The sequence below is a fragment of the Crocodylus siamensis genome, chromosome 2 (genome assembly GCF_052110815.1).
Source record: "Crocodylus siamensis isolate JL-2025a chromosome 2, ASM5211081v1, whole genome shotgun sequence".
NCBI classification, from domain to species: Eukaryota; Metazoa; Chordata; order Crocodylia; family Crocodylidae; genus Crocodylus; species Crocodylus siamensis.
Window position 1 is genome coordinate 266,362,367 of NC_143396.1, and position 17,233 is coordinate 266,379,599.

The 17,233-nt window shown below is 43.9% G+C and overlaps 1 protein-coding gene across 2 annotated transcripts in view; it reads right to left on the bottom strand.

Moving 5' to 3' along the window:
* BTBD7 (BTB domain containing 7) overlaps positions 1-17,233 on the bottom strand; it is a 95,648-nt gene that overhangs the window by 15,033 nt on the left and 63,382 nt on the right. For both annotated transcript variants that reach the window (XM_090033913.1, XM_090033912.1), the window contains 4 exons: positions 11,949-12,157; positions 5,533-5,608; positions 3,770-3,930; positions 2,751-2,894 (listed from right to left, as the gene is read on the bottom strand). In XM_090033913.1, the coding sequence (XP_089890039.1) occupies positions 2,751-2,894; positions 3,770-3,930; positions 5,533-5,608; positions 11,949-12,157 (590 nt within the window). The remainder of the gene's footprint in view (positions 1-2,750; positions 2,895-3,769; positions 3,931-5,532; positions 5,609-11,948; positions 12,158-17,233) is intronic.

Here is a 17,233-nt window from a genome sequence, read left to right on the forward strand (position 1 = left end):
AGGACCAGCTTGTGGGACTATAAAGATCAGCTTTCAATTCTGAGATCTTACGCATGCTAGTAAACTGCAACAGCCCAAAAAACACATTGTGATTAACCAGTAGGTCATTTTTGTCGCTTTACTGCCAATCTAATAATAAAAGGCTTACTGTGTCTGTCTGCAATACTTCTGGGCAACTATGCATGTGCTGCTGAGCAATGGGCAGCGATTGGTTGGTCAGGCCAGGCTGCGTGTGCCCAAGTTGCCAGGGAAGTTTGCGGCAGTGGCAAACACCCTGGCCACCCGGGCAGTGGGGCATCCCCCCGCCTCCCTGGCTGAGGGCAAAGGGAGGGGATCATGGTAGTGGTAGCCCTCCGCTGCCTGGCCCCACTGCCCCCCAGAACAGCCGGCAGGAATGGGGAAGTGGCCGGCAGGGAGAGAGGCAGATGCAGACCAAGTGGATGTGGAGTGGCGGGGTGGAGCAGGGTCGGACCTGGAGCAGTGGGGGTGGAGCAGGGCTGGACCTGAAGCGGCAGGGGCGGGGTGAGACCTGAAGTAGCAGGGCTCTGTCCTCGTCTGCCCCCAACCCGGTCATTCTTGACAGGGAATTTGTTAGTATGTTAGAGAATATTCCTTCAAATTACTGGACATTATACCTAAGCGACCTTCTAAACTGTGCGTTTTAATGCAAATATTGTTAGTTTGAGTATATACTGTTACAGCCTGTATGCTTTAGGAGAGGTCTATAGACATGTCAAAATGAAAACTAATGTCCATAATGGTACATGTAAGTATATACTTAAAATACGTGCACTTACAGTAACAGAAAAGGATTTACTATTAGAGTAGACTCATTCTTAATTGGTTTTCTTTGACAGATAAAAGTAGGACACTTAAATTAATCTACTGTATGATTATGGACTCCAGTTTTACAGATAGAGGTGTACCGATCCATCCGTCTGATATTGGATCAGTATTGATGTAAAGAAAATTGTCTATATTGGATATCGGCCCCACGGGGCCAACCGAGGCCTGTGCTGCGTGCAGCCGCATCACAGCATGGAGCAGATCCAGAAGCATGGAGAGTTGCCTCCAGCTGGTAAGTTGGAAGGGGAGGGGGGAGGGAAGGGGCGTAGGGTGCAGATGAATGCCCCCTGTGGCAAGGGAGGGGGCAGGGGCAGAAGGGCTGGGTGCAGGACAGAGGCACAGGCAGCTTCCGCTACTGCTTGCACCCAGGGAAGATTCGGGGGGGGGGAGGCAGGGTGGCCAGATCTGCATGGTGCAGGGTGGGCAGCAGTTGTGCAGGGTGGAGCTGGAGTTGGCACTGCACAGGGCTTTTCTTGCCAGGGGTTGGGCTCGGAGCAGGCTCTGGCAGCGCTGGGAGGAGGCTACAGCCATCCCAAATTTCGCCACAGCTCTGCTTCCAGCCCCACGCTGCTGCCTGCTGTAGCCTCGGCTTTTGCTGGCACATGGGTGGAGATAGGGTGTTCAGCTGGGGCTGTGCCAGGTGGTGCCATGGGGCTGGGAGCAGAGCTGCGGTAAAATCTGGAGTGCCTTTAACCTCCTCCCACCACTACTGGAGCTTGCTCCAAGTCCAGCCCCCGGCAAGAAAAACCCTGCGCAGCGCTGGATCCACCCCGCGCCGTGCAGATCCAGCGGCACATGCCCCCCTCCCCCCGCAGGTGCAAGGAGCAGTGGGACTTGACCCCACCCCACAAGCCGTGTCTCTGTCCTGCCTCTCCCACCCCGGCTGGGCAGTGCCTGCCCCTGCCCCCTCCCTCACCCCAGGGGGGACTTATTTGTGCCCCCCATACCTCTTCCCTCCCCACTCCCCTTCCACCACTCCTGACTTACCACCTGATGGCAGCTGTAATGGATACCGGATTGGTATCGGCCAATATGCCTCCTTAAATATTGGCTATCTTTATTGGGCCCCAAAATATTGGTGCACCCCTACTTTCAGATCTTCAGATTCACCAGTGCAGTGATCAGCATATCAGGTGAAGTTAGCAGAGGCAGCTTCATACTACCTTCCTTCCTGCAATTCTAGGTACTGCTAGAGTTTCTGGCCTACATGTGAATTGCTTCAGGGCTGAGTTAATTTGTATTACTGTTAGCCCCCGGCACAAGTGTTCAATGGCAGCTATCACTACAAAAACATGCCATGACAACATACCCCCATCCTGTCTAGCGGCTGCCTTAGGATGACCTTATGTTGAAAGGTGCTGATGGAAGGGATGAGGGAAAAGAAAGGAGTACTTTAAATTTTGTTGCTTTATAATGTGAGAATTACACGGAGTAGTACTGATGGAAAGGGGCAAAGGGAATTTGAAATCTTGACAGAAGAACTATAATAATCCTATTTTGTCATGGCTTTGGAGATATGATTTCATTCAGGTTCTAATAAAAAAAATTTCAAAACCCTCAGAATTCTTGTTCCCCGCAGGAACTAATGAGCCCAAAAGACCTGGAAAGTAGGAACTGGCCTGGGAAACTGGCTGGAAACGTGGCCAATTTCCTTCAGAAACAGAACTCTGCTGTACTTCTGCATTTTTAACTAAGATCAACCTTATCTCATTTTTGAGAAAGCTTTCTTGAAATTTTTCTGACCAGTTCTAGGGACTGGAGTCTGCCGATCAATCTTATAAGTTGTTTTAAATTGAAACCTTTAGTATTTTAGTCTAATACGTATAAAAAGTGAAAACCTTCTGTTTGCTAAATCCCACTGACATCAGTTTAGCAATGACCAAGCATTAGCAATGACTCATTACCTTTGCCTCCTCCACATATGGTGAAAACAGTCTTGGCCTCACATATATTCCAGCATTCTTCTGTCGTAACCAAGCATTTGACTTGCCACCTTCTGCTGTTGGCAGCATGTCTGAAGGAGGGGTGCTAATGAGACCTCTCTTCATCTTTAAGAATTAAAACAAACAAAAAACAAAAACAACACACAAAAGAAAAACACATTTAATATTTTAATAGATAACACTAATAGGCACAGAAGGGGAAGATCCACTGAAGCAACCCTGTCACATATTGCTGCTGAAGACTCTTTCCTCGCCAACAGTGGCAGTGACTCCCCCCTGTAGTGAGGGCTCCCTGGGCCCATCTAGTGCATGGTGGAGCTGCGCTAGCTGCACAGAACTGCTGGACACCCCAGAGAGTTCAGGGCCTCTGGGCAGATGGCTTTTTCCTCTGCCCTCCTGCCAGTGCTGGCTCTGCTAGAGAGCAGGCTTGAAGCCTGTGCGCCCACATAAAGTTGCCCAAGAAACAAACTTGGCCAACTAGGTTTCAAGCCATCCCTGGCTGGAGAGGAGACAGCTCAGAGTTGCCTCTTGTGGAAGGAGGCCTTCCTCTAACAAATGGTCTTGTTTCAAGATATATACAGAAATAGGGGTACATGGTGGGGAAGGGGCTGGGACAGGGTGACCCCAGCCCCTACCCTGCCATCCACCCAGAAGTGTGCATGCATCCACCCCAGCAACAAGGATTAGGTCCCTTGTAGCTCCCCCGCTGTCCACACCTGGCATGCCAACTGTGAGGCATGGGTTGAGGTTGGGCTGTTTTTGGCACTCTGGCGAAAAATGTTGCTGACCTCTGAACTAAAACATTATTTTAAATTTCAGTTATAACAAAAATACAAGTTTATAAAATGTTACTGACTGAGACCAGGGCACTAAAGTTTTACCAAAGAAAAGAAATAACCCAAACCTTGGCACTGTTTGAAGTTATTTCTACAGGCTATATTTGCATGTCTGGAAGGATGTGAGTGATAAGAAACACTTACAGCATCACTGAGTACTTCACTATTCATGGGTAAGATGTGCTCAATGCGGACAAAAGGTAGAAGGGGAGACAGGATCTCTCTCAGCTCCTCGATATCAAGATCTCTCCTCTTTACACCCCGTTTGTTCACGCTGTGGGCAGTACCACTCAGTAAATTGGGCTCTATGAGAAGGAAAAATAGGCAGATAATTTTTAGGCAAACAGATGTTTTAAATAAGGAATAAGAAGTGCTAGGTTTCTGCTGCACATGAAGGTAAAGAAAACCCGTTATATTTATCTGCTGCACATGAAGGAAAAGAAAACCTGCTCTGAAAATCATGAATAGTGCCTAGCACTGGTATTCCTCAAAACCAGCCTGTGCGCTAGAGTTTGACAATCACCATTATAGTTAAGCCTGTCATATACAGACATGGGTCATCTGCCCAAGCCATTGGCCCAAAAAGCCATTTCTCCCCAGACTGCTTTATCTAGTTCATGCTACTACTCCTGTCCTACAAACAGACGGTTTTTGCCCAGCTGTACTCTTGCCACCTCACTGTTCTGAAGGACACAGTGGCTTCCCCAGCAGATAATTCTCTCTCTCTACATTCACAGATTATAGACTGGGCTCTACCAAACTCGAGGCGGCAGCCGGCTGATTTCATGGGCAGTTGTTGGGCCGGCCACCATTTTCATGGGTTGATTACAGGCCTTTCTCCCCCTGCCTCCCCCAATTGGTGGAGGGCTGTCCACTGTACAGCCCTGCCCTGTGTCGCTGATTAGCTGAGAGGGCTGTCCATCATGTGGCCCCACTCCACGCTGCTGTTTTGAGAGGGTGGGGCTACATGACAGGCAGCCCTCTCAGCCAATCAGTAGTGAGGGGCAACAAAGACATTTCTGCATCAAGCCAGGGTTAGTCAGGCTCGCTCTCAGGGTCAAGTTACAGAACTTCTAGATATATCTCTATCCTCTGTATCTATATATGTCTATATAAACTTCATTCAGTTTCTCCAAAACTTGGGCTTTAGCCAACACTGTAGCACAGTGTAATTTCCAACCAGTTTTTATATTGCATTTGATTCAGCATTACACATTCAGCAATCACAATCTGTGAGCATAACTTGAGAGAATAACACATCAGTGAACCCCCACGGACCATTTATTGGGTTACTTACTGGTGACCTCACCAACTTCCTTAATCCTTTATACATTCTCTAAAACCCTTCCTGCCTTTACATTCAGTTTGTACCAGAGAAATAACACATTTCTGAGTAACAAAAACATTTGCGTCCACTTTAGGAAACACATTTAGGTCATTTGATAGTTTGTTCCTCAACATTTTAAGTTTGATGTGAAGGGAAACACTGCAAAAGGTGAAGATTGAAAGGCTGACAGTCAATTTAGAATAAAATAGACAGACATGAAAAACCTGTAATAGCTAACCTAAATAAAATAGCTGAAGTTTCCGCCAACATTTTGTAAGTACAAATAGAAAGTCACTAAATTTAAAAATCAGGAGTGGATAATCACTTTTAAGCAATGGAAAATGAAATGAACTATCAAGAATGTTTGTGCTTTTTATTTACATGTTTAGTTCATAAAGGTTGTTTTAATGAGGACAAATTCTCTGTCCCATGTAGTACTTTTGTTTCAAGCATAATTACACTTTTTTTTTTTTTTTTTTTTTAATTACAGACCATCACATTCATTTACTTGAAAATTGTTTTCAACAGCTCCAAAAGGGCACAAGAAATTAAACAATGCATTTTTTAGAAAGGTTCTTACCTCTGTCTGCTATTCTCTTCATCAACTGATGTTCTCCCCATTTAATAAGGTATTTAAGGATATCTTGTTCACTTGCCTATAATGAAATAAGACATTTAATACAATGCATGCTTAGTTTAGCAATCCATTGTATGGAACCACTAAACTCACAAATCTCTCTCAGGCAAAAATAACAATTTGGTCATCCCACAACAAAAGAATATTCATGCTTTGTTCTATGGTCTGTTTTACCACTTGCTTTCTTTTACTTTTAAAAAGCAGTAAGATAGTAGAAATAAAGCCAGACTTCCCTGCTGTTAAGCAAGATAAGTTTCCCAGAACAATTTAGTTCTCAGAAAAGCTGGAACACTTCATTCAATTAAAAGAGATAATTTATTTTAAAAGTCATTCTCACACCAGAGTTTGTGGTCCTATTATTCTTTACGTTTTGAAGCCAACACAATCTTTCCTCTACTTCACAAGTCTTCGTTATTTTTAATTGCCTACTCTTTCTAAAGAAGAAAAAAAATCCTTTCATTATAATTTTTCTACTCACAAATTCTGAAACTGCTTATGCCATACTCTACCCTACTGTGGAGCCAACATTTTTGGCAGGTGTGCCACAAACTTAGCCCTGCACCCTCCCCAAGTGCCACTCTAATCCCTTTCCCTGCCTGATCTACTGCTCTGCTTTCTGCTACTGTACCACTTATGGTACTAATGTTGCAGGTTGGCCACCCCTGCTCGACCCAGTTTCTCTGGGCTACCAGGCTCTTCCTGCATATCACATTTTTATTAAATATTATTTTTAGCATGCCTGGATATTTCCTACAACAGACATGAATATGACCATTAGTTCTTAGGGCTTAAAAGGAAAATTCTGTTTTGTCACAGAATCATAAAAAAAAAAGCTGAGAAAGAAGTCAGGAGGTCATCTAATCCAACCTCCTGCTCAAATTAGGATTATTCCCGTCTAAGCAATCTCAGCTAAGTGTTTGTCTAACCTGCTCTTAAAAAAAAAAAAAAAGTCTTCTAGGATGGAGTCAACAACCTCTCTAGATAATAGTTCCAGTGAATAGCCACCCTCAGATTTAGAAAGCTCTTCCTCATCTCCAACCCAAATCTCCCTTAACATTTAGCACCATTACTTCTTGCGGTATCCCCTGGGAAGAGAGAACAGTTTTATCATCATCCTTTTTGTAACCACCTGCCAGTTATTTGAAGACTGTGACCAAACCCTGTCTCATTTCTCCAGAGTAAATAATTCCAATTCTTTCAACCTTGCCTTATTAGTCACATTTCTTAGACTGTTAATATTTTTTGTTGCTCTCTGCTTGAATATTTATATCTTTCTTGGAGTGCAGTGCCCCAAACAACACAGCACTCCAAGTGAGGTCTCACCAGTGCTAAGGAGAATAAAAGAGTCACTTTCCTTGATGTACAGGTCATAATTGTATAAATACAACCCAGTATACTATTGGTGTGTTTTGCAATTTGACCATACTATTAACTGGTCTTCAGCTTATGATGCATTATAAACCCCACATCCTTTTCTGCAGTACTGCAGCCTAATCAAGTCATTTTTGATTTTTTGGGGGGTGCATTTGATCTGAAGGCTTAAATCATTATTTAATTTTATCAGATTTATTTCCGATAACATTCCCACTGAGTCAAAGTCATTTTGAATCCTAAATTTATTCCTAAAAATGGCTATTCACTCCCCCACCTAAACTGGAATCAACTGCAAATTTACTAAGTCTGTACTCAATTCCATTCAAGTCATTAAAGAAGATATGAGCTGTACAGGATCCAGCACAGGCCCCATGGGTGGGTTAATCTAAACCTGAACCATCTCAGAACCTAGCACCCCTGTGGTTGGAGGTCAGGGCTGTATCTGAACAAATGATATGTCCCTGCTTTAAATACAAAGACAGCCAAAGAGACCCCAAAGGGCTGCTAGGAACATTTAACATAGGAAAGATTATTTCCAATCTGTTTTGCTTTCATTCTTTATGTGGAAAAAGATTTTGCATGTATTGAATAATAGACTCTGATCTAACCACAGACCTGCACAGTAAGAGTTTGCATACTGTGCTCAGGGTGGAGGTTGTCATTACAGGTACACTGATATATCGGTCCCACATTGTATTGTCTAGGAGCTAAGGAAAATTAACATTATTGCCAATCTTTTTTTTGGCTGATGTGGCCAATAATGTTACCATGAAGGCTGCATGCATACATGCAGCCACAGCGCAGCACGCAGGTGGCCAGTAGCACAGGCCAGCAGCTTGTAAAGCAGTGTCCAGCTGGTAAGTCTGTTGTGGGGGAAGGGGCACTAGGGAAGGAAGGGGCGTGGTGGGGGGCAGACTGAGGCCCCCACGGTGAGGGAACGGGGATGATGGGTTATGGGACAGAGTCATGAGCAGCTCGTTCAGGACTCGTGGGGAGGGAGGATGGCTCCAACCACTACGTGCACCTAAGGAGGGCATGGGGGGGGGCATGTGCCCCCCAGATCTGTGCGTGGGGCAAGGGCGGGCTACCAGGCTCTTCCAGGCAGGGGCTGGACTGGGCTTGGGGAGGGTGGTGACGATGCTGGGAGGGAGGCTACACAGGGCTACAGCCACCCAAAATTTTCTCCACAGCCCCCCTACCAGCACTGCTGCTGCCTGCCCCAAGTGCAGCCTGGCACAGCCCCCCCACCATGAAGAACTTGGCACCAGCCCTGGCCCCAGCCCGCAGCAGCAACCCACCTTCGCCTCACACACAAAGCCAGGAGGCACCCCCACCTCCATGGCCTCCCTCAGTGGTGCGTGTAATGGTAGGAGCCACCCCTCTCGTCCCCCAGAAGAGCTGTGGCTCTGTCCTATGCCCCACACTGGCTGGGTGGTGCCTGCCCCAGTGCCACTCCACCCATCACTAAGGGAGCCTTGATCTGCCCCCCCTGCACACCCCTTCCCTCCCCCATCCCCCCACAACAGACTTACCAGCTGGACACTGCTCTCCAAGCTGCTAGGCTGCATATTGGCCAATATGGCTCATTAAAAATGAGCCATCGGTATCGGTCCAAAAAATCTATCAGTGCACCCCTAGTTGTTATATCCAACTTCAAACTGAGCCATTATCTTATTTTCTTTGCTAAGTGTCTGGCAGGGAAACCACCTCAGCTGGTAAAAGTATCCCCTTTAGTAAAGAGGCTGCAACGGTCTTAGGCAGATTAAGTTCTTAAGTAGAAGCAGGTCTAGACAGGTAATTCATTCCACTTTTGCCATATCTTCCTAAACCAGGTGTGGAAAAATACAGATCTTCAACTTGGATGTTTTTTTGGTTTTTTTATGTTGCATTATTTCCTAAAGCCATAAATATACTTGTGAAGTTAGGCACCTCCATTCAGACTCAACTGTGAAGTTAAGTTGAAACTGAGGTAATTCTGTAAAGCTGGGGCTTTGAGCAAAATATATATGTATTTTTTTTTTAAAAAGAAAATCCAGAGTAGAAACTCTTGAGAGGCTCTAAAGCTTGTAATGCCTTGTTCTAAGAGCTGTTTGCTCATAATACTCACTGGTTCCTGAGCCAAATCCCTGAGAGACATGGAGAGTATGATATGACCCAGTGAAGGGCTGAGTACATTCCCAGAAAGAGTTTACAGACACACATCCTGCACATCTCCTTGAGGAAAACAGGACACTATGACCTCCTGCAGGACCCTGCAGAGGGTGGAAAGCTAAGGATTTTTTCCCCACAGAAAGGGATGTGATCTATTATTGCATAGTCCCTACTGCAAGGGTTATGTTAAAGGATACCGGATGAGGAGTGATATAGGGTCACCAAAAACAAAGGATTTATTTAATAATCATTAAGACTGCAGAAGCTGGCACCTTCCCTAGCACTCGAGGCCTTGAAGGTAGAAGAGCCTGTGAGAAGGGATTGCTTTGTGGTTTCCTCAACAGTTTTAAAACATCTGTCCCACCCTTCAAACGTACGCTGGCTGGGGCAAGACTTCCTTCCTCCGGATCACTCAAGAGGAACATGGCATTGTCTCGAGTCATCAGCTCCAAAAATCTTCCCTGCTTGCTCTGCAGACTGTAGGAACACATGTTCCTCACCCATGAGAAAGTCTCTGAAAAAAATCTATCCCCAGTTATACGTCTGAAATGGAGGCAGCCAATTGTGCTGCAGAACTGTAGTCTATAAATATGGCCTGAATATTATGATTCTGAAGGTCTGACACTGTTGTATGCAACCAGAACCTTCTTCTAAGGATAAACGCATTCATTAAAGTGAAATGGATCTTTAGCAATAGCTTCTTTAAAATACTTATCAAGTCTCAGATGCTTCCTAAGGGATCACTTATTTGTAGTGTATTATAGCCACACTACGATTTCAAGGATAAACACAAAGCCAAACTAAAAAGAACCTACCACCTTAGTCTGGGATATTAAGACAACACTCAAGATGAAAGAAGGACTTTTTTTTTTTTTTAATAAACCACATAAGTTACACAAATAATTCCAAGCACCAAGCTGTGCAGTATTACTAAAACTGTGACTGGCAGTGGTTTGAATCACTCAAGGCTTTAAGTCAGGGAGAAGGGGAGCACATAGACACTGTATGTATTGCTCAGTGATCATCAACTGCACATAATGGTGCTTAAGTACTCTGGATTACAGATTTAGCTCCCACATTTGCTGACAGCAAATGGAACTGCCTGGAAGGAAAGAGAAAATTAAAGGCTACTGAGCAAGCTCAGACCTAAAGAATATTCTGAATAACTAATTTCAGTTTAAGAAGGTAAAAGTATCTGCCCCCCGGCCAGAACTTCTCCTGCTCACTTTTCCCATTAGGATTCAGGTTCTGCATGATGAAAGGAAACTAAAAAAATGAGTTAATTAAAATTAAAAAGGAGGGGAGAGGTTTTTAAGTAAGATTGCATGCATGAATTTTTGTTCAACGGGTGTTAACAAATATTCATTTAAATGATTAATGAGCATTTAGAGCAGTGCTATCCAACTTAAGCACCTGAGAGCTGCATGAGCACGGCCCACTGTCTCCTAGCGTGGTATCCCATGCACACAAGCAGGAGCTCCCAGGGTCTAAATTATAGGTGAGCCTGGGGGGCTGAGCCCCCCCCATAAGAGATAAGAGCCCCCCTGTAAGTTTTGAAAATCATAACCGGGGATGGGGGGACACACTCCGATTTTATTAGGGCAATGTGATGAGCAGCCCTTTTTTTTTTTGTGCAAAAAACTCCTCCCCTCTTTCCCCCTCCCACTCTCCCCCAACAGTCGCAGTGTAATTCAAATCCTGAGCACTTCCTGACCCTGTTACACTGGGCACTGCTTCACCCCACTACACCATAGGGCAGGGCACAGCAACCTGCCTCACCTGTAAACCACTCCCCCGCGGGCTCTGTCCCACAAGTGCTCCACCATACCCTTGCTCTGAGGACTGGGCCAGGCAACAGAAGCTGGGGGAGGGACAGGAAGCCCCAGGACCCTGGCTGTTGCTGCAACAAATGGGGCAATGGTAGCTGGGTAGGAGTCTGGAGGCCATATCCTGATCCCTCACAGACAGCATCTGGCCTGCGGACCATCAGGCGGACATTTCTGTTTTAGAGAAATGTTGAAGCTCTAAATATTTCTGTGCCTTTCAATTACTGTGGAAAAGTGAAGAAAACACATTTTCATGGAAGACCAGAATTATTTACCACTATTGTTGCTTCTAAGGTAAAAAACAAAAAACCCCCAAAAACCCACACAAAGCAGAAATGTTTAAGACAAAAAACATTTAACTATTTTATACATCAGAAAAACAGTGGGCACAACTACAACTTAAAAAAAGCCCTTGCAGAAGCTACTTGTTTAGTTGCCACTGAAAGCAATACTCTCTCAAAGGGACAAAAAAACTTGCAAGTTTCTCACTGGCCAATAAGAATATAATTTTTCCTGATAGTAAAAAGCCACTAGAAAATGGAATTTGTACTGGTTAAAGGCAAGGGATATTTTGACATCGTTCCAGAATAAATAAGTTTGGGGTTTTTTGTACGATTGGTTCATTGGTTTTTTTCTTGCTAAGATGCATGTTGTTGTAGCAGAAGGACTACTACTATGTAATTTCCACAGAAATCTAAACAGGCAAGGCAAAAATTAAACCTAGGAATGTTTCACTTAAAATAATTTGCAGCTGTTTCTAGACTATTATTAGGCTTTCAAGGAGCAGTTTATACGATCAGATTCGGTTGGGTTACAAACCCAGAAAATGAAATACTTTTCCTTAATCACTACCTCTGCTTTTTTTAGTTTAAAAAATGTAATAAAGTTAACATTCATTCTTTTCCTTTAAGATCTCATATATATATATGGCTTCTGATAAATGGACAATGCAGCCTGCTTCAAAATATGAATTAGCTGCATTTTGAATAAAAAAGTTAAAAGGATCACCTGTAAGTAGTCAGATTGGATAGCAGTCAGCAGATGGTCCTTGCTCAGCTCGTAGAAAACATCTGAAGTCATAACCTGGGTAAACTCCTCACAGAGGAAATGCAGTGCTTGACGGTGTACCCACTTGGAACCATATGGCTGTGAACTCCACTTGAGAATGGCAATTAAGGTGTCTAGTGAGATGCTTTCAGCAATAATATCCTCACAGCCTACAAAAATAAAAAGGAAAAGAACTACTAACAGTAGAAGAGACCATGTCATCATTTAGGAGTACAGCATATACCTAAATATGTTTAGCAACAGAACTGTTCAGTAGACCTGTGCAAAGCACCTAATATTTGCTTCGGATTCGGCTGATTCAGGGGACAGTGATTCAATTCAAATCACTGTCCCAAATTGATTCGGCCGAATCTCCAAAAATCAGCCAGGCCCATCCCCCACAGCTCAGCAATGGCTGCCCCACTTGCCTCAGCTCCGGGCACTTGTTAAAAAAGAGCCCTGATGCAATGGGTGCTGCCAGGCAGGCGGGGCAAGCCCCAGTGCCCCATGCTGCACAGGGGGTTCTGCACGAGCCCCCTGAACCCCCCTCACTCCCCCAGCCGCACCACAGGTGCCTTGCCCAGGCTAGCTCTGTCCCTTTAAGAAAAAAACAAATACAAAACCCCCCCAGAAAACTGTGGACTCACCGCTCCTGCCAGCGGGGCAATCCCCACTGCCCCATGACATGTGGGGGGCTCTGCACAAGCCCCCAAAACCCTGAGGCCACTGTAGGAGCTGTGAGTCCCAGGACTTTTCTCTGTTTTTTCCCCCTCCTTAAAGGGCTGGAGCTGGCCCAGGAGGGGCAGCTGTGGGAGGCTGGGGGAGCAAGGGGGCTCGTGTCGATCATTCTCCCACCTGGCGGCAACCAATGAGCACTGAGGCTCTTCTTGAAAGGGCTGGGAAATGGGGCAGGTGGGGCAACCATGGGGGGGCTGAGAGAGCGGGGGGGGGGGGGACTGGCAGGGGTCCCCCGATGGTCCTCTCCCCCTTCCCCAGCTCAGAGTCCAGCTGCAGCTCCCTGTTTCAGCCACTGGGGACTGCCCGAATCAAAGCTCTCTGAATCTCTTCCGAAGATTCAGAGAGCTTTGAATTGATTCCGGCCTTTTAACTGGTCCCCTGATTCAATTCAGATTTGGAGATTTGGCCCCCAAATTGGGCCAAATCTCCTCCGAATCGACTCACCACCTGAAGCTTCACACAGCCCTACTGTTGTATAGTCCCATTACAACTGTATCCAGAAGGGTGATTAAGATGAAAAAGGGTTTAGAATAAGGTTTCTGTATGCAAATTTAACATATTTATGCTTGCAGAATTAGAATAAGCCCCAGTATCCATCTTTTTAAAGCTATACAGAATACTAGATCTGTTTTAGTTATTTCAGATATTTCATGGACTCCTTGTGTTTTTAAAAAAATATATTATCTTCTAGTTTAGCTGAAAACTAAAATTATTTATCCGAATCCTGGCATTTTTGTATCACTGATCTTTACATCAATGACCTCACCCTATTAAATTGCAGCCTAGTGTTAAGTACTCTCATTCAGTATTATACATAAAACCAAAACACAATTGGAAGCAGCTTTCTATAAACACCCATGACACTGTTTTGTCCTCCAAAAACCCTTTAAAAGAATCTTTTTTGCTACCTATAATAACAAAAACAACAATAACAATAAAAAGAACTACTGACAATGCCTGGACTACTCATGTGCTGAGATGGCTGCCTGTTATGCTAATCAATAATGCTTCCTTAATTTCCTTGTAATTCATTGTCTTTACCCATCAGTTGGTTTGCCTCATTCAAAGACTGAAAGCTCTGAGAGGTTGGGGCAATCTTTGTTCTACATCTGCCCAGCACAGTCAAGTCCTAGTTCAAGACTGAGGTTCTTAGATGCTATAGTAATAAAAAATTATCTTAAAAAGGAAGTAATAAGCGCCAACAGGCATTTGGATAGGCTTCTACAGACTTGCTTTGTCTCAATGTATATCAGAAACTGGAATGTGGAGCTCAGTTTATATAGCTTAGAACCCATTTTTGCTACAATGCAGATATACAATTCTACATTTTAGTGAACTGCTATTATAAAATTCTTTCCATTTTGTTTTTAACAGAAAACTTTAACAGAACAGAGAACTTGGCACAGGCAGTGAAAGCCAATCACAACCTCTGGGAGACTGGTCATAGCATGTTTAAGAGAAAAATTAACTTTTCTAAACAAAAAAGTATGACTTCCAAAGAGGCATTTTAGTTTGCCGGTTGCACTCATCCTTGCCCTCAATTCCAATGAGTTGTGAAGGTTTTGGTTATCAGTTGTATTTGCAAACAAAATGACTCCAGATAATTAAGCTCTCCTGAAGTCTCATAACTTAAACTGAAAGTTTATTTTAGTTCAAAGGGAATAAGCAGAGCCAAACATTAATTGAAATATCCCTCAAAAAGCAGTGGAGGATAAGAGGAAAGAGTCTTTTTACAGTCCTAAAGAGCTTTCTTTCAAAGTGAATGTCAGCCATATTTTTTTAGACTTAACATTTATTTTTGGAAAAATAATTACAGCTGACCTGTGCAAGGTGGAAATCTACACTTAACTGAGATGACTATCACATTCTTATGTGGTCCTGAAAAGCTATGTAAGGCTATTAGTGTAAAAACTAAACTGTACACATACAACATATAACCATGAGATAAGTTTTAAATTGTCTTTAAAGTCTGACTGGTGCACAGTAACATTCAATGCCACTACTGGATGTAAGGCTCATTTGGGCATGGCAGGAACCCTGGATATAAAAGCCTCAATAGGCTAAGAGAAGCAGCAGGAAAAATATCTGGAAAAGAGAAACAGCATGCTAGCTCTGGTTACTGAAGAAAATTCCCACCAACAGAAGTCCACAGTAAAGTTTGTATGCATAGAAGACAGAATGTGAGCAGACAATTTAACTGGGGAGAAGAGACAGAAGAAGAGAGGGGTTTGAGAAGATGCTGAAATTCAGCCTGCCTTGGAAATCACAAGACATACTTTTTGCTTGTATGTACAGGCAGTCCTCAGACTTATAACAATTGCTTCCTGAAAATTGTCTTAAGTCAAAATGTTATAACTCAGAACTGATTTTCCAATAGGAAACAGTGTTATAAATGGGGGACTGGTTCCTGAACAAACGCCTGATACCCTATTTTCACCAAAAATAACCCAGAATTTTGTACTCAATCATGTAGCTATATTACTCATCTATAATAACGTATTTATATTGTAAATGCAAGGTTCTCCACCTTGGGAGGAAAAACTTGCAGCAACCTTATAGACTTGGCAGTGCTACGCTGGCTAGCGCTATGGAAGAAAGAAAGAGACTTGGGGGTCATCATTGACCACAAGATGAACACGAGCCTGCAATGCAATGCTGCAGCTAGTAAAGCGACCAAAAACGCTGGCTTGCACCCATAGATGCTTCTTATGCAAATCCCGGGACGTCATTCTCCCCTTGTACTCGGCCTTGGTGAGACTGCAGCTGGAGTACTGCACAGTTTTGGGCTCCACAATTCAAAAAGGACATGGAGAAGCTTGAGGGAGTCCAGAGAAGAGCCACATGCATGATCAGAGGTCAGGAAAACAGACCTTACGACGACAGGTTGAGAGCCACGGGGCTCTTTAGCCTGGAAAAGCGCAGGCTCAGGGGTGACCTGATGGCAACCTATAAGTTTATCGGGGTGACCACCAGGATCTTGGGGAACGTTTGTTCACCAGAGTGCCCCAAGGGACGACGAGGTCAAACAGTTATAAACTACTGCAAGACCGTTTCAGGCTGGACATAAGGAAGAATTTATTTACTGTCCGAGCCCTCAAGGTCTGGAACAGCCTGTCATTGGAGGTGGTTCAAGCACCTACACTGAACGCCTTCAAGACTAAATTGGATGCTTATCTTGATGGGATCCTATGACCCCAGCTGACTTCCTGCCCTTCAGACGGGGGGCTGAACTCGATCTTCTGAGGTCCCTTCCAGCCCTAATGTCTATGAAATAGCAATCATATTGATTTGAAAGGACTTCTTTCAGGTGTCTTTGCTGGAATTTTTGAAGGGCTTTTAGCTGGAGTCTTCTCAGGAGTCTTGGCTGCAGGTGTTTCTGGAGTTGTGTCTGCTTTCTTAAAGAAAGTGTCCAAGGAAGTTTGGACAGATGTTCTCCAGGGACACTGGTGACACAGCAGACTTGTTCACTGGCATGGCATCATGTCAGATCAAGCGCTGTAAAGTAGAAACTGACATCAGAAAGTCAAAACAGGGTGTCAATTTATAAATGTTGTAAGTGCTGTTCGTTGCAACTAGAAACATTGTAAGTCAAGAACTGCCTGCACACGCCACAGTTTAAGTTGCAATGCTTCCCAGCTAACAAACTAGTTAAAATAACATAGGTGATTTTAAGAAGAAAAGCAAGCCCTAAAAATCCCCTTGATCTGTTCCGAGTCTTGTTGCCAGAAGGCACTAATACCCAATCTGCTCCTGGAGTCTGCTCTAGAATTCTCTGTGCTATTTTTGAGAAGCGTTTTATATTTTTACTGTTTCTTCTTGTTAACACACTTAAACAAACCATCAAACATTCAGACATTAACGCATTACCGTTGGAAAGCTAAACGTAAAAGACAATTTTTCTGAACTGTTACCATGCAAAGTATGTTTTTTTTTACCCATTGCAATACACATCTGGCTTTATTTTATGCCCTTCAGATCATATTTGATTTCTGCTATAACAGTCTGTAGCTTAGTCCACACACATTCTACTTTGCATTAATTGCATCTTTCCATTGTCTGTGGAAACTCAACACATTTCACTGGACAGAGACATCCATCATTCAGCCATTAGAAATGCATTAAATTAGGGAGGAGGTATAAACTATATTTATGGATGGTGCTACTGAAGTTTCAGGAGTTTTAAAATAAAATGTTTAACTTATGATAAGACAAATGAGGTATAAAGCTATTTAACCTTCAAAACAATTTTCAGCAGCTGGGCTTCTGAAGCACTGGATCTACCAAAAGGTTAGGCAGCTGAAGCTACACATTTAGCATATTAAATGTTTGTAGGCAACAAACAGAAGGTGCCTTTTCTCAGCGTTGTGTAGACCTAGGTCTTTTCTCACTTCCTTGTTCTCTTAAAGAACAAACAAAACAACTCCACCCCCGCTCCAAACCTGCACCATGTTTGATCACAACGTGTGAAGATATGAAAGGTAGAACATTATTTCTTTATACAAATAACT